Genomic DNA, 26,217 nt, shown 5'->3' with positions numbered 1-26,217 from the left:
GAATTGACGCAATGGTAGACAGTCGCGTGGGGAAATGCTTAAGTTGCCAAGCAACCGTTGTATGTAACGCTAGAGAGCCCCTCCGGATGATGGAAATGCCAAGTGGACCCTGGAAGAAAGGCCGCGTAGATTTTGCTGGATCATTCCCGATTAAAGAGATGGCTCTGGTGTTTTGGGACCAATATGCACGGTATCCGGTTGTAGAATTTGTCACAACTACCTCAGCGGACAGTGTCATTCCGCTTTTCACGCGTGTGTTCAACACACATGTAATTCCCGAAGAGATTGAGTCCGACAATGGGCCCCCATTTAATGGATCGAAATTTTCAAATTTTGCACGGGAACAGGGATTGAGACATCGAAAGGTCACTCCTGCCTGGGCTGAGGAACGTTTTATTCAAACGCTGAAGAAGAGCGCAAAAATCGCTAGACAGTGACAAAACAGACCCCAAACAAGCTTTCGGTTTGGAAGAGAGCCACATAGGAAACTACCCGAAAGGATAGTTCCCAAAGAGGGAGTTTCGAGTGACCCGATTGGTCAGAGGGACGCGTCAAAGAAAAAGCAGATGAAAACTTACGTGAACGAAAGAGAAATGCCCGGGAAAGCTTGATTAGGATTGGGGATCAAGTCCTTTTGAAACAGAACAGAGCTGATGGTTGACTGCAGCTTATGATCTCTGACCTCACTCAGTTATAGGGGTGAAAGGAAGTATGAGTACGATTAAAAGGGGGAGAGATATCAAAGCTCGGAACTCATCTCATTGTAAACTACTTAAGTATGCAAAGGGGGATGAGTACGATCTGTTGGGCTGGGACCAAAACGACCCTGGTAACGCCCAAACAGAGAATAGAACCACGTCGGATGTGTACCCTGACAACGCCACCAATGACCCACCTCCATGTTTACCCGAGACGGAAGTATTAGGGGACCAACATCAAACTGATGACCACGCGTGGCTTGGACTCAGAAGGTCCGCGCGAGTTCGAACTTCTACGTGGAACACTTTGTACAGGGAGATTTTGCAGAGCTAGATAAAAGGGAGGAGAAATAGTGTCGTGGTCTCCTGGGAACGGGTTTAAGATGTAATATACCGAATCAGTAGTGTGTAATATATGCGAATGTAGTAAAGTCAGGACCAAATTATCATAATGATACGAATACGAACAAGATACATGTAGGTGCGACGAAAAGAAATGTGAAAACCTAAGAATTAATTTTTTATAAAATTATCCCCTTTATAAACTTTTGTCCATGTGTCTATTTACTCAGACTAATCAGTTTTGCAGCAAATGTTTGTACTTCCCAATTGTGTAACAGTCACAGTAGCCACATGCACTTGTTGAGGCAGAGTACCTATATTTTTTATGAATAACTTGAGTAGAGAACACTATGTTCTGTAATCAAGGTTGACAGTGCAGTATTTATGCTTTGATGTATTAATTTAGGGTCAGACCAAATTCCACAACAGAGTTCAGGTGGCCAGCGTCTGGTGACAGCTGATGGCACATATGCTACTCAGAGTGCACTCAGTGCTCCTGGCATCACTTCCCTGCTAAAGAAGGATGAGGAAAAGAGGTAAATTATTCAGTGTTTGATAAAAAGGATACAGTGACTTATTATATGGCTGCGTCTGTTTTCGACATGCGATTGGTCAATTTGCGGTCCGTAACTTGCTATATGGACCAAAATTTCAAAGAAAATGCTCATTTTGAAGCTCTAAATCTCTTTACCTCGGAAAAAAAGGCTGAAATTAAGTTACAAGACGTCTATCGACCTTGAGGACTTAGATTTGACTTTGTCCCTCAACATTTTAAATCGTGTGTTTTTTTTTGAACGAAGGGGATGAAGAAACTAACTCGTACTCTTATCGAAGAGGATTCTAGTCAGTGTTTGGCGAGTGAATTTTTACAGTGCTCTTAGTTTTGACCGAATATACTTAAACTATGTCTGTAAACCCTGAGGACTGGGATGTTGACTTGGCCTTTCCAGATTTTAACCTAGCTTTGCTTGAACGAGAACGAAGCTGATGTAGAAACTGAATCGTAGCCTTTCCTTGGAAGAAAATATGGTCCGTGTTTGAAAATTTTAACGCAGATCACCCTTGAAGACGAGAATGAACTAGCAGAAAATCGAGAGGTTTTCCCAAAAAAATTAACGAGCGAATCTTCGACAATGACAACAAACTTACCTTGAAAAGCTTCTTTGCCTTTTGCAGTGTTTTTTTTTTTTTTTACAAGAACCAACGGAGGAAAGATGGAAACAACTTCGAGAAAGACACAGTGCCCGGTTTCCAAAATACTCCAGCGTTACATTAAAGAGCTAAAACTTACAGCGCTCTTAGTTTTGACCAAATAAACTTTTTCAACGAGGCGAATTTGTTTTCACTTTCTCGGGACCTTTCTCGGAAACCCTTTGTTGTGTGCTGTTGTTTTCGTGAGCCAATAAAAACGTTCTTTCTTGACGCCTGTCAAATGATTGTCAAATCGCGCGTCCTGCACTTGTTTCCGGTCCCCGAAACTGGAAGAAGCTATATAATAAACATCTTATTAGCCTCGTTTTTTCGGTCCGTACCTTAAATTACGGATCCTCGTTTTTTCCTCGATTTATGGCCCGCGCGCTTCGCGCTTAGGCCATAAATCGATCGAAAAGAAACTCAGTCCGTAATTTACAGTACGGACCGAAAACTCGGCTAATAAGAGGTATATATTAAACTAGGGTATCTAAAAGATAGTAATGCTGCGGCACATTCTGTTGATACTGGCATTAGTTAGGCAGTGAGACTTAAAAGAATAATTACTATCAGTCTATAGAGAGAACTCGTGAGAACGTTGTTTAAAAAATGATCAAGTTGTTGTAACTCTGGTTTTCCCACAGTAAATTGTAGGAAATAATAGAAATTCAGATTGTTTATCCATATATTTAAAATACGGTGCACGATATTTTCTTTGGAAACACAATACTTTTCTTGCTGTTTGTTACACTTTATTAAGTAACAGTTATTTAGCTATATATTTATAGAAAACAACAACACAAAAAAAGGAAAAAAAAAGAAAGAAGGAATAAAGAATTCGGTAGGACTCGAACCCTGCAAGTTCTGCTCGACGCGACTACAGCTAACCACTACACCACAAAGGCTGACTCCCTAATCTTAGGAAAAAGTCTTTCATTTTATTCCTTTTCCATGAAACTTCCGCCAGCAAGATGTTCGCCAGCCGCATTAACCGAGCTATTAACAGTGAAAAAACAATGTAAAAGGCATATTCCATGGCAATGAATGAAAGAACATATTTATGCTTTTCAAAGGAGGACACAAAACATATGTTTTGTTATCTCCATTTCCGCTGTTATTTTGAAGCGAACGGTCAAAATCACATCCATTTTTGGCTCATACAGTTTCTTAAGAATAGCACTGCATGACATTTTCTCACTTTCACATCACCTTCTAGCAAGCTGGAATTTGCATATCCCCCGTGTTGCGGAGTCGAAGAAAAAATGCTCATCTTCTCGTCAGGTTTAACACCTGGACGAGTCAAAGGCTCTTGAATTGAAATCCAATCCCCAAGTTAACCATCGTACTCATCTGAAAGACTCCTGCGTGTCTTAAAATTTGGTAAGACCTCTAACCGTGCTGTAGAAAATATGCCACAAAGAAAACTCTAAGTCTGAGCAGCGAACGATGCACTCTCTCCCCCACCGAACTTCCCCGTGTTTTTATTTGAGTTGTTCGTGGCGCAATGCACTCTGGTTAAATGCAATGCATTGTGGTAAAAAGTGTTGTTAAATGCAATGCATTGTAGTAAAAAGTGATGAATTCGAGAATTCGTCGCCCCTTAAATATTTCCTTTAAATCCTGATTATGTTGCTGCTCGCTCCCTTCGGTCGCTCCGCAGCAATTACGGATTCTCGTTTTTTCCTCGATTAATGGCCCGCGCGCTTCGCGCTTAGGCCATAAATCGATCGAAAAAAAACTCAGTCCGTAATTTAGAGTAAGGACCGAAAACTCGGTTAATAAGAGGTATATATATATTATCATTTCATATTAGCAAAGCAGTGGTAATGATGATGATATCTGTTATATCAACAGGCCTCCATTGCGTCAGTATCTGCTGGATGGCGAATTTTTCGTTGGAGCTGCCATTGCTTGTACCCTAACAAAACTTGCACTTCGTTATCTAGACATTGAGGAGAAAACAGAAAAACAAAATGTGCGTCTATAAGTATAGTATATTTTAGTGACTGCACTCGAGTACCCTTCTCAAACCTACATGTATGAGGAGAAAATGCCCTATTCACGGTTTGAAGAAAGTCCTGTGCGGTAGTCCAGGACAAGTAGAAACGTTTGTTTGTGACAAACATGATAGGCCCCGATTACTTATATGTTTTGTGGCGAGCCTCACTTAAGTTAATGTTTTTTGGTCTTTTACAAAAAGACCTGTTTAAAGGAGGGTGAAGTTCGGCGGAGAAGTTTTTCAAACAAAATTATTGTCGCGCTTGTCATACAAGGTTTGCCGTCTTCTTTCCTCTCCCTTCCTGTTGTGTAAGCTCGCTATTCCCTCGAATGGAGAGTCTTTTTACAGGTTAGTCAGTTAGTAGTATAAGAGTGTTCAGTCGTACTCCACTCAAAGTAGTCAAAAGTAATACGCACAACGTGTCTGATGTGGATAACATAACAGTGACTACTGGAAGGGATGAAGCAAGGGGAAAAGCGAAGGGGTACAGCCCGTTCACGGTCATACAGATTAAATGAGTGGAAATATTATTACTAAGACATACATGTATTTTTGGGCTTGCTTGTTGATCAGCAAATTGCAGCCAAAGGTCATAGAATAGTTGAGGTCAAAAGCAACCAAGGCCTACTTTCTTTACGTTTCCTGCATCAGGTACTGAAATGAAAAGTGGGTTACAGTTAACGAAATGTTTAGGGCGATCATTAAATATGTTTATTGTATTGTAGGTCATCTGTGCGAACTGTATGCTAATCATGGCCAGCATTCTGCACCTGGGAAAGTCTGGTTTACCTAAGAAGGTATGTGCGTTGTAATGTGCATATCATGTTTAGCAAAGCACTGAGTTGTTGGAGTTAGGAGCCTAAAGCTGGCCAAAAGCTGAATGTGCACTTTATTCTTATGGGATGTGTCCATGGTGTTTTGAATATAGTAAAATCCAGCTAGCGGTCTACTATCAATGCTGCGTTCTGATTGGTTGAGCTACTACTAGGCTTTTACTACTTCGGCTGAGAGGAGTGTTTGCATGAGAGTATGTAAACATGGTTGTGGCGTCAAGATGTTTTGCTTTTCGCCCGCTAATCACGCAAGCACGAATTTGAAAAAGTTTTCAAATTCAAAACTCGACAAGTTTACTTTATTTACCCATTCCTTCGTCGGCTGAAACTTGGAAAATCGTTACAAAGAAAGTGTGTCAATTTTTTTTCGTTTAAGCTGACATTTTAAGCTAGAAAAGTCCGTATTTTGGAAAGCATCTTTTTGCAAAACAAGAACTGATTACGCGTGCAAGACTTCGTGGACAAGACTTTGCGACTGGTAAAAATTTCTCTTTTAATCAATGCCATACAAAGAGTTTTGCGTTTTTTCTCGGGAAATTTATTTTATAAAAGCAATAGAAAACTTTTTTCCTGTGTTTGCATAGCCTGATATAAACACTCGAGGCGTTGGGAGAATTCTCGATAGTTATGCAAACCCTCGACTTCGTCTCGGGTTTGCATAACTGTCTCGAATTCTCCCAACCCCTCTCGTGTTTATATCAGGCTATGCAAACACGGAAATAGAGAATACTTCATGGAAAGTGCTGGCGTACGGTATTTTATACACACAAGTTGTTTTTGAATCAGAAATCGAACGAGTGAGCGCAGCGAACGAGTGAGATTTCTGATACAAAAACAACGAGTACTTTACATGTGGTATTATTGTACACATACTGAGACATTCACAATTTTGGTGGCCTTTTTATTTTAAGTCTTTCCAAAATGCTCAAATTTGCCGCTACACACCACGAAATAACAATGAAAACGAAGTATCAGCTTTTTAGTAGAAACTTTTCTCAAAAACATAAATGACCGTAATTAAGTAAAATGGCCGGTTTCAATATAAGCTTAAGCTTATAAATGGAACACAAAGTAGCTCCGACAAAAAGCACAACATGAGCTTACGTCTTGTTCTGTTTTTCCCCTTCCGCTGTTGTTTCGCCGGCTCTCCACAGTTTTCTTTATCGACAGTGAAACAAACGAAACTATTCCGCTCCATTTCTGAAATGTTTTTCATTTTTTAACGAGAAAAAACTCTTTGAGAAAAACTTTTCTCCTCGAATGTGTGCGAAGCGGCGCTCAGCAAGCTGCAAGAAAAGGCGGGAATTTTGGCGCGAAACTCACACACCTCTGTGACTTCTGATTGGACGCATCATTTTTTCTCACGTGAAAAAACATCGTTCGCGATTCTGATTGGACGTATCATTTTTTCACGTGTGAAAACCATAGTTCACTCCTCTGATTGGCTAGAACTCATTTGCGTATCAAAATTTACAACACAACTTTTTGGTGCGTATTTCTCAGCATGTATATAATAAAACGTTTTCTAGTGCTTAAATATGTTATAGCCCACAGGTAGTGAAAAGTGCCGGCTTTGAAAACCAAAACAATGGCGGCTGAATGGCATTTTGCTAGCTAAAGTTGTTTTGTCTCGATTTTTTTGGACCAACTATTTGGATTTTCCTAAAATAATTATTCCTCTCGCCCTCATGGCCTCTGAATCAATATTATATATTGACTCAGAGCCCATTCGGGCTCGAGGAATAATTGTTAAATATTATGCTATATAATTAATAATAATGGTGTTTATTTCACAAGATAAAGGTGCATATCCTATGTTACAACTGTCGCGAATACCGTAATACGAACATACATAATAATTTACTTAAAGCAGGTTAAGAGTGTAGCAGCTAAAGAGCTGGTGTGCACTTCCTTTGAAGGAATATATGGAGCTAGTGAGTGATTATTTGTAGAGGTTACTTTCTTAAAACTTTTACAGTCTTGCTTCTTTAATAGATCCTAAATTGAAACGGGGTAAGAAATAAAACGGCGCTTTTGACATCTATCTAGAAAGTTCTGTATAATATCGAGATCAGTTTCAGACGCTCCATATACGGGTAAACCATAGATAAAATTAGGCAAAACTATGCTAAGGAAGTGAACAAGTGATCTATTTCAGCTTGTGAATATTGCTTTTTTCTAAGGGTCCTTAGAACATGAAGACATTTGTTTGCTTTAATTAATTTAAGATTAACACGCGTCCGAAACTTGCAATCACTCTGGATCGTAACCCCCAGGAGAACAAGGCTACTGCATTGAGGAATGTCAAATTCGACGATATAATTTGAATTGTTGCCTTTAATTTACTTTTGAAGATAAGTTCTTTACATTTTTTCGGATTGCAAGACATGTTGTTCTCTCTAGACCATGTCATGAATTGATCCACAAGGTTAGCAGACGGATCAACATTGATTACTGACAGGAGACACTATTGTAGAGTCATCAGCATTATAAGTTAGTTTCAAGGTCATTCAAAAATATATTAAATAGGTAAGGCCCGCTTACGCTTCCTTGTGTGGTTCCTTTTTTGAACGACCTTCCAGTTACAAAGGTGATTATTATAGAAAATTCGCTGTTGCCTAGCAAACAAGAAGCTATGCTACCAATTAACGATGTAATGAGGGCTGTCACGAAGATATCAAGTTGCCGGGTATATGCAGTTAGTAGGTGAGGAACTGAACAGGTAGTGAGTTCTTTTGGTCTCATCTTTCTTTTCTTTCTCTGAAAATAACCGGGGGTAGTAGCCGTGGAAATTCCCCGGCCCCCGGCCCTTAGTGATAGCCCTGGTAATGATTGAGGGGTAGCTGCTTCGAGCGAGTTCTTTTGACGAACTAAGTTTTTTCCCACGAGCTGGAGAGTTCTGTTCAGTCAAGTGTGACGAAGGTAGATTTTCAAGTTCTGTGTTTACAAGTTGGCGGAAGTCGTAAGATATCTGAAGTTCAAGTTAGAGTTTGTTATTATTGGGAGAGGTTGTTTAGTTTTACTTAAGTTCGAGTCCAGTTTGTGTTGGCGGATGCTGTGTTTTAAAGCTCTGTAAAAACCATGTTCCTTTGGTATTAAACTTCTTTGTGTTAACCCGACATCCCTGCGTGCTGATAGACAGGGCATAATTATCCTCATAACATTCGAACTCGTAACATTGAGTTTTAACCGATTCCATGCTCAACGTAATTAACTCCTTATCCATACCTTGCATATCTTTAATCAGCACAGGAGACTGCTATGCTGTTTTTGAAGCCTGGTTTAAAAAAAACGCCAGTAAATTCTTTTTTTACTGTTTGTTTTGTCAGACTTGTCATTCACCGCTATTAACCTCATATTTGACTTGGGTCCAAACGTTTAGACCCAAGTCAAATTTAGAAGGATTTGTATGGAGTCATCAGAGCATAACTGGGTTAATATCTCAGAGACAATTTGCCCCGAAATGCTAGTTTTTGGCAAGTAGGCCTCTTGGATGTTGCTCTTTTCAGAATATCCTGACATTAACACCTTATTCTTCCCATATTTCATTTCTTACTATTCCTCCGCATTTACAATTAATAAGTTCCACAACCACGACGCCGAAGTGTACGCTCCTTAGCGTCTTGTTAAACTTAGAGCCTCCCTTATATAAGTGCCGTGTAGATAGATCTTTAGAAGGATTGTTTGCAGCCAGCCCTGAAGGCCCCAAGAGAGTTCGCCTGCCGCAGCTCAATAGGAAGGCTATTCCAAAGAACAGCTCCAGAGTAACTGAAACTATTTTTCATAAAGTTTGTATGGGCAAGAGGAATAGCGAGTTTGCCGTTGGTGTCTCTCAAAGAGCCAGCGGTAACACTGCTACGATCGGTTAATGTAGAACGAAGATAATTAGGAGCTAATCCATTAAGTGATTTGTGTATCATTGTAGCTTTTTAAATTTGTCTTTCGGTGTCAAGTTTTCTCCAGCCAAGTTTATCGATAAGAGAGTCGGAATTGGTGCCATAACTTGCCCTTTAATAATAGAGTACGTGCCGCGCGATTTTGGAGTTTCTGAATTTTGATAGATAGTGTTTTCTTATAGTATAGCAACCCCAAATCTCAGTAATGTAACATAACATACAGTAATCGAAATGAGGCTGGACTAAAGAGCAGTACATATTTTGAAGAGTATCAAATGGAAAAAAAGCTCTAGAACGTTTTAACACACCAATGCCAGCAGCAATCTTTTGACACAGGTTAAACCTGATTTTCAACTCGAAATAAGATTATATTTTCAGTAAGATAACTATAGAATTGGTCGTTAATAATTCTCTCGAAAACTTTAGTTACGGCTGGAACGATCGAAATAGGACGATAGTTGTTTAAATTGTTTCAACAAAGAACAACTTTGGATAGTTTCCATTCATCTGGTAAAACTCCAGAAATGATAGACTGATTGAAGATGGCACACAGAGGGCTAGCAATTAGATAAGAAATCTGTTGCTTTGTTTTTGGATAGTTTAGGTGAAAGTTAGAAAACTGTGGATACAGAGGTTGTTTTCAGTTCGAATCTGCCAGGGATATAAACATCGCTGTCTTATACCGAGTAATCGAACCTAGTCTCGTTAATTGATGAAACGTCAACAGGGCTGTTTGAACTCGAAGTCAAGATATCACGAAGTAGTCCGATCTCATTTCGTGAAATAGTTGAAACAAGCCGAAAAGTCACGAACTTGCGCGCCCAATCTTTTCCCGAAACTAGTGCATCATTTCATAACTATTTTTCAAATCCCAAACTACTTTGGGTCGCAGTAGCGCAATCGGCTAATCCCTCAACTTAGAGTCTCCTCTGATCTGACGGGTCACACAGGTGAGTCGGTTCAAACCCCGGGAAGGCCAAAATAATAATTCTTTCTTCCTCAAAAAAGTTTAAGAATAAATCAAAGAAATCGAAGTGATCTCGAGATATCTCGAACTAATTCGGCTCTCACTTCGTCAAATAGCCGAATAGAGGCGAAAACCTACAGACTTTGCTTGCCCAATCTTGTCAAAAAATTGCAACTTTGATACATTCCTGAGCGTCGCGAATCCTTTACTTCGCGCTCCGCCGAAGTAACAATGTATGCCGCGCAATCCAACCAACCCTCAGTTCCGTGAGTAGAATTAGGACCATAACAGCCTAGTAGTCTACAAAACTGAAATTCATCCTTGCTTCAGTTTTGTTGTTGTTGTTTAATGAAAGATAGATTTTAAGCAGAACAGATACACGTATAATATCGTATCCTTTATGTAGTATTCGACTTTATTTTGAAGGTTATTACAGATGATGATGTGGATCGCATCTCTTTGTGTGTGCGTGTCGTGGCAGAGCGTGTTCCCCTCATGAAGAACATTTTCACTGTTGAGTGCCGCAATTCCTTGTCTTCCATGTTGGATTCCAACAAGATAGGCGAGGAGGAGGAGACAAGCAAGGTACTTTGTAACAGTTCTACGCAAAATATTCCAAACTGCTGCCAAATATCAGCGTAGTTGACTTACCAAAAGGTTCTCCAGCGCTTAAAGGTGCCCAGACATTTTTCTTAATATGAGCATTGTACCACGGTTTGATGATTTGAGTTACCAAAGCTTATCCCTTTTGAGTGAAAGGTAGAAGTCCACAAATACAATGTACTTTGTTATCTATACTAACAAGACGTTTCTTGCGGCAGGTGGATTTAGAGAAGGCACTGGCAATCCAGGTGGATGACCCAATTCCCTTCATGCAGTTGCTAGCTAAAAATGATTCAGGAATCACAGAGGTAACAAAACAACTCGTACTATGTTTGTATTTCTACGATATCGCTTGAACACAGATTTATCATTAATCGTCCCGGAAAGAGTAGGTTGTTAATTTCAATCACGAATGCAAAGTCTCTTGTAGCTTTCGCCACAGACTACACTGTGTTATGTTTGCCCTAAAGTATACTTCAATCCGCCAATGATCCCACGTCTTTAGAAATGAAATGGGCGCGGTAGTTGGTGGGCTTGGCGGCTGTTTTTTTTCTATTCCCCCCCCCCCCCCCGCCTCCCCCAGTTTTCGGAAATAGCTTTCTAAGAGTGCAGTCTTAAGCTTATAAAAACTTAAATGTTATTCAATTTTTTTATTTACAGGACCAGTTTGCGCTAGCCCTTTCTCAAGCTGTTGGTTCCACTGCTAGCAAAAAAGAAGATGAACTTGTCGGATCTAAACTCAACAAGGTACGGGAATGTTAACCATAACCCAGTCAAAAGACTATAGGGTAAACAAGGTGCATTATGGTCTGTGTGAAAATGGTGAATAATTTAGCCTGTTACACGGAGAAGAGATGCAAAGACAAAGAAGTCATAAAATTGTTGTCACATTGTATGTGTATTCTTGTTTTTTTTTTTTTGTTTTTTTTTAAGTACACCATTAAACCTTGTTTATTCTATTGATGTCTTGATAATTACTTTTATGCAAGCTATGATGAAGATGGAATCATTTTATGTTGAAAACTCCGGTTTATCTTTGAAGCAGGAGATAAACATGTACTCTAATTACGTAAGTTGAAGCCTTTAGACAGTCGAAAAGGTTGACAGTCGAGTAGACTTTTGAAAGCTGTTGAGAAATTGCTTTCCTAACTCGTGGGGACGAGCGAGCGTACCACGAGTTACTACAGGGACAGGGATATGCAAATGAGTCACTCGCTTACTCGTAGTATACGGACTTCGTAATTAATCGGGTCCGAACTCGAGAGTGCGGAGATCTATCATTTTCGAAGAAGCAGGCGCTCGCCGAAGTTCGGTGGTATCAAAATATTCGCCGAGAGCGTGCATCGTTCGCCGCTCAGACTCAAGAGTTTTCTTTGTGGCAAATTTTCTACACCACGGTTAGAGGTCTTACAAATTTCAGTAAGACAAGGAGGAGTCTTTCAGATGAGTACGATAGTTAACTTGGGGATTGTTAAACTTGACGAGAAGATGAGCATTTGCTGTTCGACTCGGCCGCAAGATCACGTGGGATATACAAATTCCAGCTTGGTGGAAACTGATCTGAAAGTGAGAAATTGTGATGCCATGCTATTCTTAAAGGGGCTATGTCAGCTGGAGAGCATGCGCTCTGAGGTTATGCAAATTACTTTCAACTGTCAAAGTTCTATTGTTTTTAACGCGTGACTTTCTCCATGTTCTCTGTCACGTCCAAGGCTTCGAATTTAGAGTGGTTAACAAGCGAAATGGGTTTAGATAAGGGATATTTCGATAGAATTTACGGAACGTTTCTTCTCTGGTTATGCTAGATCAAGAATAAAATTGTGACAACAATTTTACTTGTAGTTTTGAAGTAAAAACGCATGCCATTCATAAAATAGAGCGCAAACAAAAATTCAACAACAACATATTGTCTTATTCAAGAAAATAAATCGAAGTTGTATTTTACAAACGAGGTACAAAAGACGCTAGACCGAAGATAAAGACCAAGACTGTTTTAAATCATTAACAATTAGACTTGTCTGTCGCTAGTGATTTTATAATTTAGATGCTGATAGAACAAGAGTCATCAAGTCTTTGTTTTGATCTTAGGGAAACATAAAGTATACATTATCGCGCAAAATTGTTCGATCATGCCGAATCACTGCGACGTCGAAAAAAACAGAAACCAAGCATCATTGGTATACTACTTTACTATAAGCAGTCCGTTGATTAAAAGGGAAAGTAAACTCTGCTATTTTCCAAAAATATGCTCGAACACAAACAATTCAAAAACATGCCATTTACAGGCCCTGAACAACATTATCCTACTTAGCTAATTAATTATTCATACAGCAAGAAAATTATAAGACGTTGTATGGAGAAATATTCTTTGCTCACTAAATTAGCAAAATGTACATTAAATATCGCTTTGAAGCTTACCTTTAGCGTCCTCATGTTTTTCTTTGTATTCTGACTGCATTTCAGACCTCCTAGGCACTGTTTAAGGCCTTTTTTAGAGCGACAGTTTTTCACCTAGATGACAGTAGAGAGAAGAGAAGAGAAGGTTGGCAAACCTCTCTTGACCGGATCCGCTCTCGGCGGCGATAAATTCCGTGACATTTGCGACATGGAGATAATTCTGCCAGAAACAGATTTCCTGATAAATAACGTACATTTTCCATCATTCACATCGCCAAAATTCCCATTTCGAAGGTCCTAAATCGCCAACGAAGTGGGCAATACACGGCTGAGGTTAGGCGAGTCCATGGCAGACCCGCAACGGACTCCAACTGTCAAGTCGACGATTTCAAACCGACGCGGGCTGGCAGGGTCAAATTGTTCAACCGTCAAAGGACAATTGGAGCATTTAGCCTACTGGGCACAGTAACTGATTTTTCACTTCTCACATTGCACTCGGCCAGGCCGCCATGATGATTTGAGTGTTGTTTTTGCCGTTCTTCTTGGATTTATTGCTGGTTACTGTTAGCGGTTTTATCGAATTATTTTGGCCATCTTGTTACTTCAACCTTTCTTCTTTCCAAATTTCGGGGTCTACCCGGATCTACCCCTGTTAGTTTTTCCGTTATGAGCCGTTGAAAGTGTCTTGGAATTAAGACATCGTCTCAGCCAAGTGGCACAACTCCCGGGAAACGGGCTGAGAAAATATGCCGAAGCGGAAGCCGACGTGAAGCGAGTAACGCCAAATCCAAGAAGAGTTTGCTCTATTTTAAAGCACAAAAGCTAAATAAGTCTGAATATTGTAATAACCTTTGGAAACAAAACATTTTTCATAACCCAGTGCGGAAACTGAAAGCGTGACTTTAAAATAATTTGCACGCGGTGTGTGTTACGTGTATGCAAATCTTTGTGTAAACTTATGTGAGGGAATAAATTGTTACAAATCTCTACCAAAACACAAAACCATTATCGAAGATCCAGACAACATCATACAGGATTTTAAAACTGTGAGGTTAGGTTTTACTTTATAACAAGATCGATATACTGCGCTCACTTCAATGACCTCACAGACAAGATCGTGGTTTATTTCACTGTTTATTTCTGCGGCTGTAGCTTCGATGAAATTCCGATTGTGTTGCAGCTGTTCGGCTCTTTCGGTCTGTTTTCCCCTTGCCTGATAGAAGATTTATTTGCGCATAAGGATTTCAAACGGGCGCTGTTTTCAAAATCATATAAACTTGTGGATGAAAATAAAATTGTTATGAGAGACGATTTCTCACCTTGCTGTTTGCACGCGCTCCCCCTGCTTTGCCGGTAACAAAGTCCATCAAATATATAAACACTTCTAATGGACGAATTTTTGTTAGTTAAGCAAATCCAGGTATGAACTACAGATCTCTTTCACTATGAGATAAAAACATACATATAAACCAAACAGTACATAAAATCTTATGAGAAGCAGGAAATTAGTCGCCGCTCAAAGTCGGCTAGATCGCACGATCGTCTCCGAATCGCGATAAACGTCTTGAAATTGCCTTATGAAGCAAGCATCTAAGGCCACTATGAGATCTTGAAAACTCTCGAAATCGCTCTCTTCCGTAATGTTTTTCGGAAAAGGCAGCAGTGTTTTGATCCCTGGGTTTGATTCACTTCTCTTACGAGATGCGAACTCGACCGTGTCACGATTGAAATGAGGCACAGTAACAGTTTTACCCATGAACCTTTGTTGGCCGTGACGCACACCGCCTGAGGGCTCTCATAGTGAGCTTGGGCTACCTGTGCCTGTATGAGACGAAAATGGATGTGATTTTGACCATTAGCTTCAAAATAACAGCGGAAATGGAGATAACAGAACATATGTTTTGCGTCCTACTTCGCAGGCGAGGTGTACCGGTTTTTTGTAAAGAACAATTGTTCTTTCATTCATTCATTGCCATGGAATGCGTTTACATTGTTTTTTTCTCTGTTAATGCGGCTCAATTATGTTTCAACGGCGTTTGCCGGCGGAAGTTCCATGGAAAAGGCATTAAATCAAAGACTTTTCGGTGTAGTGGTAAGGTATAGTCGCGTCAAGCCGAAGTTGCCGGGTTCGAGTCCCATACAGTATCTTTTTTTTCCTTCTTTCTTTCTTTTTTTCCGTTTTTTTGTTATTGTTTGCTTATTTGGTTTGTGGTTTTTCTAAAAAAATATACCTTAATAACTGTTATTTAATAAAGTGCAATAAACAGCAAGAAGAGTATCGTGTTTCCAGAGAAAAGATAGTATATCTTAAATATATGGATAAACAATCTGAATTTCTATCGTTTCCCACAATTCACTGTGGGAAAACCAGAGTTGATGACCAATTGATTATTTTCTAAACAACGTTCCCACGAGTTGACGATAGTCTTTCTTTGGTTTTGTTTTAACCGTTGTAATGTAATATAACCCGTTTAAGATAACACTTAATGCATTTATTGCAACCAGGTTGATAAGGATGTTTTTTTTTTTCCGTGTGTACAAATCGTCGGTTTGTCGATTTGTCCAAATAAATCAAATAAATGACATAAGTATTCCTTAACGTGGCTCATGCCCCGCTATAACATTTCGAGATCTATTTTCCACAGCTAGGATTCTTTGGCTTATAAGCCTTTCACTTACCGAAATCCCATCTTCAAGCCGCGATTATTTTACACAAACACCGTTCGAAGTATATGAGAAAACGTCAGGTAGAATCCCACTTATTGTGCTACGATCCACTCTTTGACGCTATACAAGAAAAGAAAATACCCTCAGGGTGAGAAAAAAGAGACCACATGGGACTTAATCCCACAACCCTCTGCGGTGTTATATCGTGCTGTTGTCATGTGATCCTCCATCTTTCCTTCTGCGCTGTGTGTTCCTTACCATTTTGTACGCTTGTCTAGGTACTTTACGACCCGTTTCGGCTCTTTTTAGTCCCCTTTTTTGGTGGGGTAAGTAGTTACTTTTCTTTAGGATCCTCGCAAGTCAAAGCGACATAGATCACGCTCCAGGTCTCGTTCGAGCTCCAAGCACGGCCGCCATGTTACGGAGTCTTTGCACTCCCTGAGCCCTCCTAAACGCGAAGAATAGGTTTTCCTGTCAGCTATCTTGAAAACCCTTCAAGAGGTCCAGCAGTTCTTAACGTCTACAAACGATCGAGTCTCGTCCATGGAAAATTATTAGCAAACAAGCCGTCAAGTCTTCCCGCCAAATCTTGGCGAGTGACCGGACGCGATTTCTGCCCTGGCCTACTTATGAAGAACTTGTGACCGAGCAAGAGGGCTCAATTACGTCTCATTAAGCCACCATTTTGGGCTAATGATCCACCATCTCTGGCTAATGAGCCACTAATCGGGGTTCCAGAACCCCAACGCGAGGTCAGTATACCTTCCAGCGAAAATGTGATTCAACCAAACGTGACAAACGGTTCACCAAATGGCGGCGACCTTTATGATCCGGACGTTTAACACCCTTCGTGGAAACCCAAAGCGGATTTTTCCTCTTTTTTGCAGAAAAACGTCTGTCTGTCACTTACTTGATCTTCCGAGCAAGTAAGTGATATTCTTGACAATTATTCCATCCCGTCCGTGGATTGTTTTACTTCAGCATTGGACGACTCTGTCCTCAATCAGATCTCTCCAGCTAAGTCTCGGAAGGATACACAAGTGAGAGACAAAGAGTGTATAGGGCATGCTAAATAAAACAGGCCCCCTTTTTTGTCTTCATGATGTTTTGTCATCTCACAAGGATGTCCCCCTAGAGATTATCATAAAACATGTTTAGCAGTCACTGCCTGTTAGGTTAACTAAATTGTCAATTTTCGACCCTGAGAAAAAAGGAAGTTCTTATTCTTAACAAGGATAGAATTGACCTTGCTGTCCAATCGCTCCCCAATGCCAAACGAGTGCTTTTCGGGGAGGACTTTCCATCGATTGCCTCAAAGCAAGATGGTCTATCGAGAAGCTTTGCTAAGAACCTGGGTTGAGCTTCACGGCCATCGAAGCGCCGAGCCCGAGCCAATGCGTACCCCCAAAGGGAAAAGACCTTTTACCAGTGCCTAACGTAAATACCAAAGTACCCGTACAAAAAACAGGCGTCCCTTTCGGGCCTCCAAACCCGAGGCAAAAGAATCGACGCACTCATAGTCAAGTGGAGGGAAATAACCTTCAACCCTGCAATTCTCAACATTGAGTTAGGTTACAACATTCCGTTACTTTGCGAACTAGTTCAGTTTTGTCCACCGGTTACAAACCCCTCCCAAGAGAACGCCCACGTCATATATGCAGAGGTGGAGAGTCTCCTTGCCAAAGACGCCATAGTCCATGTCTCCCCCATGAAAGAGGGCTTTCTCAGTCTTCTATTCGTGATTCAAAAAAGTATGGAACCTTTTGGCCCGTAATAGACCTGAGTTTTCTGAACAAGTTCGTGGAAACTCATATTTTGAATGGAGAATATCTCTTCCCTCAAGGCCTTGGTTCAAAGAGGGAACCTCATGACCACTTTGGATTGAAAGGACGCATACCTGTCGGTTCCTGTCCACAGGGAGTCCCAAAAGTTTCTACAATTCCTCTAGAGAAACAAATGCTATGCCTTTCAAGGCCTCTGGTCAACTTGTCTCGTAGAGTTAACACTGGAACTCCGGAACTGGTGCCTGGAGCGGAACATATTGGTAACAGCTCAGCATGTACCAGGCAAATTGAACACAGTGGCAGACTCTGAATCGAGGGTGTTCAACGACAGCAGAGAGTGGAAAATTGACCTGTTTGCTTCTTAACCTCCCGGCTCCCCAAATACGTGAGCTGGCGCCTGGACCCAGAGGTATTACTCGCGGATGCCCTGACAATAAACTGGACAACCTTCATGGGTTACGCCTTTTCACCCTTCCACTTTATCCTGGCTGTACGAGCAAAGTGTCTTGCGACTAGGCAGACATCATATTTGTTGCGCCTCTCTGGAAAGCACAGCCTTGGTGCCACCTCTCCTGGGTCTTCTGGTCGATCATCGAGTCCTTCTTCCCAGCACGAGACACCTTCTAACAGACCCCGGGAGCCCCCAAAATATACATCCAATGTTTCACCTATTACACTTAGCCGTGTTTCACATTTCCGGGGACAGTACCAGGCAATGGGACTTTCTAACGACGTTATTGTCACTGTAGCGAGACTTTAATGTTATTAAAGTATTTGCAGTCATATGTGACCATTTGCTTTTGTATGGGGTGTTTTCACTCACGTGGCCAGCATATATGCAAGTTTATTGGAACAAAAGAAAGCATTTGCATAAAAAAAGAGTTCAACTCCCAGATGACTGTTTTGGGACGCCAACATGGCCGAAGTTTCATCGTTTCGGGACACCAATATGGCCGCCGTGACGTCATATGAAAACAATGTATTGGCACCAGCTTTGTGCGTTGAACTGTATCTGGTGTTTTCTCGTATATTTCGAACGGAGTTTGTGTAAAAGTGGGTCATAGCACAATAAGTAGGATTCCACTTCGCGTTTTCTCATATATTTCGAACGGAGTTTGTTAAAATAATTTCGATTATAAAAGCAGGGCGCTTCGCGGCCTTGGTATAATTGGGATTATGCAATAGTTCTCTCGGACTTTTTTTTGGTTTTCGCACGTCAGATCCTGTCCTCCTTACTCGTACTTGGCTTATTTCCTTAAAAAAATATTTTTATATTGTTCATGTGTCCTAGTTTTAAAGAAAAAAAAGAAGTTAAACCACAGTACGTAAAAGTTATAGGTTTATAACTTTATAACAATAAGTATTGATTTAATTGATAGGTGGCCCAGCTGACAGGATTCTCTGACCCAGTCTATGCCGAGGCTTATGTGAATGTAAACCAGTATGACATTGTGCTAGACTTGCTAGTTGTGAACCAGACTTCCGACACCCTTCAGAATGTCACTTTGGAGCTGGCTACACTTGGTAATACGATCGCAGGCATATCCCGGTATCTTCCCACCCCCGCCATGCTGTCTAGTCTGTTACTAGACGTGTCTTTACTATAACTTCTCGTCTTTACTCTTATAGTTTTTTCACCTTCGCGTAACACCGTCTCTTTGCTTCCCAGTTTATTTTCCGCCACATAAGGGAAGTCTACGAAAGCAAGTTTGTTGATCTTAACGCCTGTGGCCAATTCAATACTGGAACTACACAAATGCAATTTACAACTATAGTAAATGTTTTGTAAACTCTAAAACGCTTCTAAATAAAACTAGAAAAGTTTAATTATTGATTTGACCATGGGAGCAACCAAAAACAACCAATGAACATCCAGTCGTGTAAGTTAAATTTCGTATGTACAGGGGGCTCCTTGAAGGGCCATCGGTCGACCAAAAAGGTTAATCAATTTGGGTTCGGTGCAAGTCTAAGATAATTCTAATATTTGTTTGTTGTAGGAGACTTGAAGCTAGTGGAAAAGCCACAGCCTATCATGCTTGGACCAAACGACTTCTCTAACATCAAAGTAAGTATCTACATTTGAAGCGTGACTCTGTGATCCTGTCACGGTAGAAGGCAGTGCGACAATTGTAAGCGAAGGTAGCTGCATATGAGTCTGGCATACATTTTTAGAAAGAGTCCCTAAAAGGTGGAGGGAATATTTTACTTTTGTTTTTTACGTTATTTTTAGGCAAATGTGAAAGTGTCTTCCACAGAAAATGGAATCATTTTCGGCAACATAGGTAAGTAATTTCTATCTCAACACACGGATGAGGCAGAGGCAACCGGCGTCAGTCAACCTTATGTAATCTTTAAAGCTAACGTTTCGTCAGTGCCCTTTCTATCAAATTGTTTAATTTCGAATGTCCGTTGCCTTTTTAATTGTAAAAGAGCACGTTCTACATGACAGCCGATGCCAGTTCTTGTCTTCGCAGGGTTTTTACCCCCCCACCCCCCCCCCCCCAAAAAAAAGAAACAATCCCGAATAGCATCTTTGAATTATGCGCGGTTAGTATACCTGATCAACTCTTTCTCCTGTAAACTGCTATCAGTCTCTTGTCAGCTGATTAAGAGGGCAAGCTGTCACGGCGAGTCTCCAGAAAGCGCGAGAACGAACGGTGAAGGAAAGTGTCTCCTCGTGTGCCTTTGCTTGCTCGTAACATGCTCGTCTCAGTGCGCCATAATCTCAAGGGACTGCAGAAATCTAAATAAATGATCATGAAGTTTCTTCATGGAATCAATGAGTGATGCTTACGTCACAATATGAGGGGGGTCGAAATATTGCAATGAAATCTAAAATTTTTTTGTCAAGCAATTTTTAAAATGTGTCGCTTCAAAAGCACGATTAGTCAGTCACCCAAATAGGCGATCTTGAGGGTGATTTTTCTAACACAAATCCCTCTGGGTGACTCATTCCACATCCAAGCTTTGCTTTCAGAAAGCAACCCTTTTGCTGCTCCTTTTGCAGTAAGAGACGTAACTTCCTTGTACTGCGTGACTCCTGTGTAATTTATCCAATCAGACGTCAGTATTCACGCAACTTGCAACAACCTGATTTGTTGCAAGAGAGGTTTGAACCTGGATAGTAAACCACGCAAGATTGCTTTTCAACTCGTTTTACAGCAGTGTTGCAAAACAAGTTGCACTGCACTTTTTTGTTGTCGTTTTAAATCTGAGTGTGATGAACCCTCACTGGAGTTTCATGTGCCCTTTGTCGTAATAAAGCTCCAACATTGCAAATAACTATGTAGGTTAACAGACTGGGAATCCCTAAAAAACGCGGGTAACGCTAAAGCTAGAGTCAATTGGCGCAAGCTTTTTCAAATTACCCACATTAATTACATCTCGTCATTCTGAATGTATTTGTCTTTTTTGTCAATTTTTTTTTTGGCTGCTGTTTTACGACAGTGTATGACGTCTCTGGAGGTACAGGAGACCGTAACTGTGTTGTGTTGAATGACATTCATATCGACATTATGGACTACATTGTACCGGCTACTTGTACTGATTCAGAGTTCAGGCAAATGTGGGCTGAGTTTGAGTGGGAAAACAAGGTGAATATTCCTGTCGGTATATTTGTTTACGTAACCGGTATTCGGTCCGTCATTTTTTAAAAACGATTCCTAATTTGCTTTTACTATATCAGAGTTGCCATGTACAGTGTCAGATATTTGCATCTTATTTCGCAGTGATTACATTTAGCGCTCATCCTTATTTTACCCATGCTTTGTTAATACTCTACTAGGAAAAATAACGCAACACAGTTGTGCAGTTGTTTCAATATAATAGAGAGATTTAGAGTCACGCTTACGGCAAAAGGCAAACGTGAATTTGTATCACGCAACCAACTTTTCCCTTGACTTGTCTTCTACTGTATGTTTCTTCAACGGATAAATTTAGTAGTTCTGTTCTTATCTGCTCTTTTCTATTTTGAGAAATTCACAACTTGAATCTGCCGTTTGCCGTTGGCGTCACTATAAATCGCTAATAATGCAGGGAACCTGTAATGTTTTACGTGGCAACTATTTGATGGGCTTAATTTTATGTTTTTTATCTAGGTGACTGTAAACACAAACATCACCGATCTTCGCGAATACTTGGATCATTTAATTGCTTCTACAAATATGAAATGTCTGACACCAGAAAAGGTTCGTAATCGTCTTGTTATCTGCATCGTCAGAGGTATAGTCAAGAGATGAAAACAACAACATGTAACGATTAATTAGTCTGTATCAACTATCTCGGAAGTGTCTTGGTGTTGCCGATGGTGCGATTACTATAACTGACTTAATACACAAAACTGAAAATAATGAAAAACACTCACCAACAATAACTGTAGCCTCTGCAACACTATCAAAAACCAATTATTTCATACTAGATACCAGATTATTCCCATACCGTACATTACTGCATATTTAGCAATTATTGGATGAGGCTGAGCATAATCTGAAGAATTATGGAGATCGAGGAGGGTGTTATAGGCCGAGACGGATAACACCCTCCAAGATCTCCATAATTCTTCAGGTAACACGAAAGCCAAATTCAATAATTGTTTTATTATGCATTCAAAATATCTTCAGTTGCCTGTTTATAACAAGGGTCTTTTTTGCATGAGCATGCGCGACCGCTGACTTGTCAAAGAGCACGCGACCAGTGACAGCGACCGTGCTGCATAGTCATAGGAACCAAATTGTTCGCTTTGAAAGCTTGCTTAAGATTGAAATGGTAGCAGGAACTTAGGAAAGACCTTCGTTGTACAAAATAAGTAAAGATCTGTTGATTTAAAGTTGAGACTGATGCGCTGAACGAGGTGAAAGAGTAAGTTTCTCTAGGATGTCTGACACGAACATGGCTGCTTGTTGTTGTTTGGCGCTCGACTCGTATCTTGATTCCCCTTAAAGAACCGCAAAGTTTGGCATAGAATGCATTGCTGATGCGTAGCTATTGAGCAAAATGTTCTTTATTTAGTGTTTGTCTGTAAATCGGATGTAAATCAGTTTCTCGATGCCGTAGAGGATTTCTGTCAATAATTTGTTAATAGCTGATTTAGCCATATTTCGGGAGTTGATTAATAACGATCAGCGGGCGACTACCACGCCGTTTTCAGTTGGAATAGAAAGTTTTTGCCTTCAGTATTGTTTTTGCGTGGACTAACATTGTAACGCATCTTTTACAGGAATTTGCTTTTAGCCAGAACTTAAATGTTCTAATGATTTTTAACTTTTGGTCGGCGTCACATGTTTACGGTACTTCTTGGGAAACTTAACCGTTTGTTTCATCAAAATCGGTCACAAGATTGGACTTTAATTTCGGTCCTATTGAATGCAGTTTTGACTGTGTCTCATTGATATTCATTTTTTTTATTGTTCGAGACATACAGAGTGACTACCACCAACATCTCACCAGGTGACTAATCTACGTCTCGTGTGCTCTTAATTTTGTAGCTTTAAAGTGCTGGGAAAATGGTAGAACATATATTAATTCACTGCTGAACTGAACTTCAGCTTTCGTGCACTTCGAAGCCACTTGCTGAAATTTGCTGTTTTTTTTTTTTTTTTGATATTTCTCTTCCTTTCCCATTTCAAAACAAAGAAAATTGAAAGTGTTTACTTGCATCAACAAACGTTTCTGCACTTTGTTTAGACTTTGATGAGGTTAGCGCAATCCTCCAGGCACTACATATACGCGCGCTGTTGTCCAGGTCAAGTGGGGAGATGAAATTTGATAGTAGCTCGTGTATGTTAAAGCCGGTCTACTTCGCTTTTGTTAAGACCATGTTAGAGTTTTTTTGCAAACTACACATTTTGTTAAATCACGAGCACATTCGCCAAGACCAACGAGCAAAATAATCGCTATGATAGCTTTAAGACGTGCCATTTTGATGAAGGCAAACCCTGTGGTGAGCCTCCATGTACATCGCTTGTTCAGCGGTCGCGCATGCTCATGCAAAAAAGACCCCTGTTCCTGTTTATCAGCAAGTTTTCGAGATAAATGGTTGTTCAGAACTGCAAATATTCTCCAAATAGCAGGTTGTGTTCTTGCTGTTCTTGCCATGTTTTTAGCCAATAGTTCGCCCATTTCCTCCTCGTGAAACGAGTGAAATGTTTCGCCATTTTGTACTCATTACCAGAACAACTCAACCTTGTCCCCAGTTCTTCTCGGTTAACTGTTCAATAATCTGGCAATTTTGCTGCATACTTGACGTCATTGTTCACATATCGCCAATTTCTTCCAAATTTGGTCGACAGCAGCTGGTTATGATGAATTATGCGTAGGATTTTAGCCAATCAGAAACAGAGAAATATTTTGAATAAATACTAATTCTATTAATCCCAGACCATAAAGAAAACAGCCAAACAGAATCAGATTTTTCATCGTGACTAGGAGAGGCTTGGGTTTGGAATGCTTTTCTTGTTAAAAATAATAACAGACCGATATCAATTCTCCCCGACCTATCAGAGAATCTGTTATCCTTTGCTGGCAGAGTCTAAGCAAAATTTGTTTTTCCTGAGGCAAGGGTCTTCCGCGCGGTATCCACAAGGAGTAGCTTAGAAGATTGTCTGCTAACGTCAGAAAAATTGTTAGACCAAGAAATCTGAGTGTGCCGACACAAACCCTCTCCTTCTTCCTGGCCGTAAATTAACTACCTCCTCGTCCAGTTCATCCTAAACTTTGGCCTATTTCTCAGCGCAGATGTTTTTTCTTGCATATACTCCGCTATAAAAAACCAGAGAGCGATATGTTTTGAGTATTCTTGCATTTCTTCCGTGCTGTTCTAGTTAGGATAGCCGTGAACGCCATTTTTTAGTTCCCTATTGCCCAAGTAGCCTCCTTCTATGGTAAACAAACCTTCGGATCGATGGTTTATTGCTCGCACCCCGGCTGGTTATGAAAAAATTAGCCGGGGGATTTTTGAATCCTTTGTCCCTGGTTATTCTTTAGATATCGTAACAATCCTCACAAGTTGTTTTCCCTTCGACAGGCTTTAGCCGGTGATTGCGGTTTTATGGCGGCTAATTTGTACGCTCGCAGTATTTTTGGAGAGGATGCCCTAGCTAATGTATCGATAGAGAAGCCTAGTGACCAATCAGGACCCTCGGTTACTGGTCACGTACGAATCCGGGCGAAGAGTCAGGTAATTTCAATTAAGCGTGATGGTAATTGGCATTTCTCCTAGGTTCCTCGACCTAGATTTATTCCCGTGTTCATCTTGATTAATTGTTTTTTTTAGGGAATGGCACTGAGTTTAGGAGACAAGATCAACTTGTCACAGAAGAAGGCAACTAAGTGAAGCTTGTCGCTCCAAGTAAACCCTACCTCAAGTCACCCGCCCTGCAGTGATTTGCGTATCCTATACCATTTTCCTTTCAGTCTCGAGTAAAGTTGAATTGGTAGCTTTTTTACGGCCTTTGTAGGAACGTAGGTGTTAATTATATCGTTGTGTCAGTTCTCGTCGTTCATAAATCGTTCAAAATTTTTACAAAAAGGTTGACCGTAACAAAGTTTACTCCAAGAATTGTAGGCTTGTCTTGCCTTTCCGTGTCACCTTAGAAACCAATGGATGTACTAATAAATTTTAGCGAAATGATATGAAATAAAAATCAACTGGAAAAAAATGTTCAGCTTTTTTACACACTTATTGTGTGCTGCGTCCTGTCAGCAACATTGTCCACGATTTTGCTGGGGGGAAAGATTTTACTCCATACGACGTTTCAGCGCTATTAAATTGTCCAGCTTCCATTTATATCAGAAAAGGATCTGAAAATAAGTGATAAAAATATGTACCTTCACTGAATATTCTTGACCATTATTCAACTCGTCATAAAAGAACTGGCTGATAAATTGGGTGCGACTAGATTGTTCTGCTCTTGCGTGGTCGGCAAATCAAGCTTCGCGATTATGATGAACGATATTGCATAAAATTAAGCACCAAACACTACCTACAGCCAGACAATCACTCACTAATAGGCAGCTGTCTACTGCAAATCAGTTCATTTAGAAATGGTTTGACGGTAGCCCGCCACGAATTAAAAATGATTTCTAAACAAACGAAAGTGATTGGTCCATTAAGATTCTCTCACCACACGCATGCACTCACATGACAGTTTCTGCTTTGAAAAAAACGTCAGTGGTCAGTACTTAAAGGCCTGGGGTATTGTAAAGTAGAGTTTTAATTTAGAATAAAACATTTGATTACAATAAGAAAGCACCTTGAAAATGAAGGGTGCTAATGAGGGTTTTATGGACGTAGTTTGGTGGTATTAGAGTCAGTTAAACGTATTCATTATATTTAATTTGGTTCAGTGGTGCTTCCAGCAATTTTCCCCTGCTGTTAACGCTTCACGAAGAACCGCTAAAACCTGTCCCGCCATCTTGGTAAAGATGTGCCGATCTCAAAAGTAAATCAATTAAGTTTTCCAGCCGGAAAAAAGTGCAATCGCCGTCAATTCCCTTTTGGACTTGATGTAATATATCAATCAAGGCACGCCTAAGGTACCGAATAAGCACTTCGCGAGGTGAGCAAGATGGAATATCTCGTTCGAATACCATTTCGGTTTGCTTGCAGTATGTACTAAATAATACTGTTTAAGATCCAGGCCTGGATCGTAAGTAAACTTCTCATCACGTGTTGCCCTTTTGCCAAGTGCCTTTTTTTGCGATGCCTTTTTGCGTGTTGCCTTTTTGCGTTATGCCTACATAATACCGAGTATGTTTTGAGATGTTTGAAAACGGTATGGAATTTTTGATTTTCAAAGTCTAGAAATTTCGGTTCTCTTCGCTTGCTCTCCAGGAATTCGGAA

At 40.4% G+C, this 26,217-nt stretch overlaps 1 protein-coding gene across 3 annotated transcripts in view; it reads left to right on the top strand.

Annotated features, from left to right (window-relative positions):
* Positions 1-25,051, top strand: part of LOC140933026 (coatomer subunit beta-like) — a 56,545-nt gene extending 31,494 nt beyond the window's left edge. Inside the window, exons 15-27 of one of the 3 annotated variants that reach the window (XM_073382532.1) lie at positions 1,453-1,576; positions 4,086-4,206; positions 4,956-5,027; positions 10,353-10,511; positions 10,748-10,837; positions 11,190-11,276; positions 18,757-18,901; positions 19,375-19,442; positions 19,608-19,659; positions 20,825-20,970; positions 21,475-21,564; positions 24,399-24,551; positions 24,648-25,050. In XM_073382532.1, the coding sequence (XP_073238633.1) occupies positions 1,453-1,576; positions 4,086-4,206; positions 4,956-5,027; positions 10,353-10,511; positions 10,748-10,837; positions 11,190-11,276; positions 18,757-18,901; positions 19,375-19,442; positions 19,608-19,659; positions 20,825-20,970; positions 21,475-21,564; positions 24,399-24,551; positions 24,648-24,707 (1,367 nt within the window). In that variant the 3' untranslated portion in view covers positions 24,708-25,050. Of the gene's footprint in view, positions 1-1,446; positions 1,577-4,085; positions 4,207-4,955; positions 5,028-10,352; positions 10,512-10,747; positions 10,838-11,189; positions 11,277-18,756; positions 18,902-19,374; positions 19,443-19,607; positions 19,660-20,824; positions 20,971-21,474; positions 21,565-24,398; positions 24,552-24,647 lie in introns of all 3 variants that reach the window. The other 2 variants (XM_073382531.1, XM_073382533.1) reach the window with 2 other exon arrangements.
* The last annotated feature ends 1,166 nt before the right edge of the window (positions 25,052-26,217 follow it).

Source organism: Porites lutea, chromosome 4, assembly GCF_958299795.1.
Source record: "Porites lutea chromosome 4, jaPorLute2.1, whole genome shotgun sequence".
Lineage (NCBI taxonomy): Eukaryota > Metazoa > Cnidaria > Anthozoa > Scleractinia > Poritidae > Porites > Porites lutea.
The sequence above is the reverse complement of the archived record's forward strand: the minus strand, read 5'-3'. Positions and strand labels throughout refer to the sequence as shown.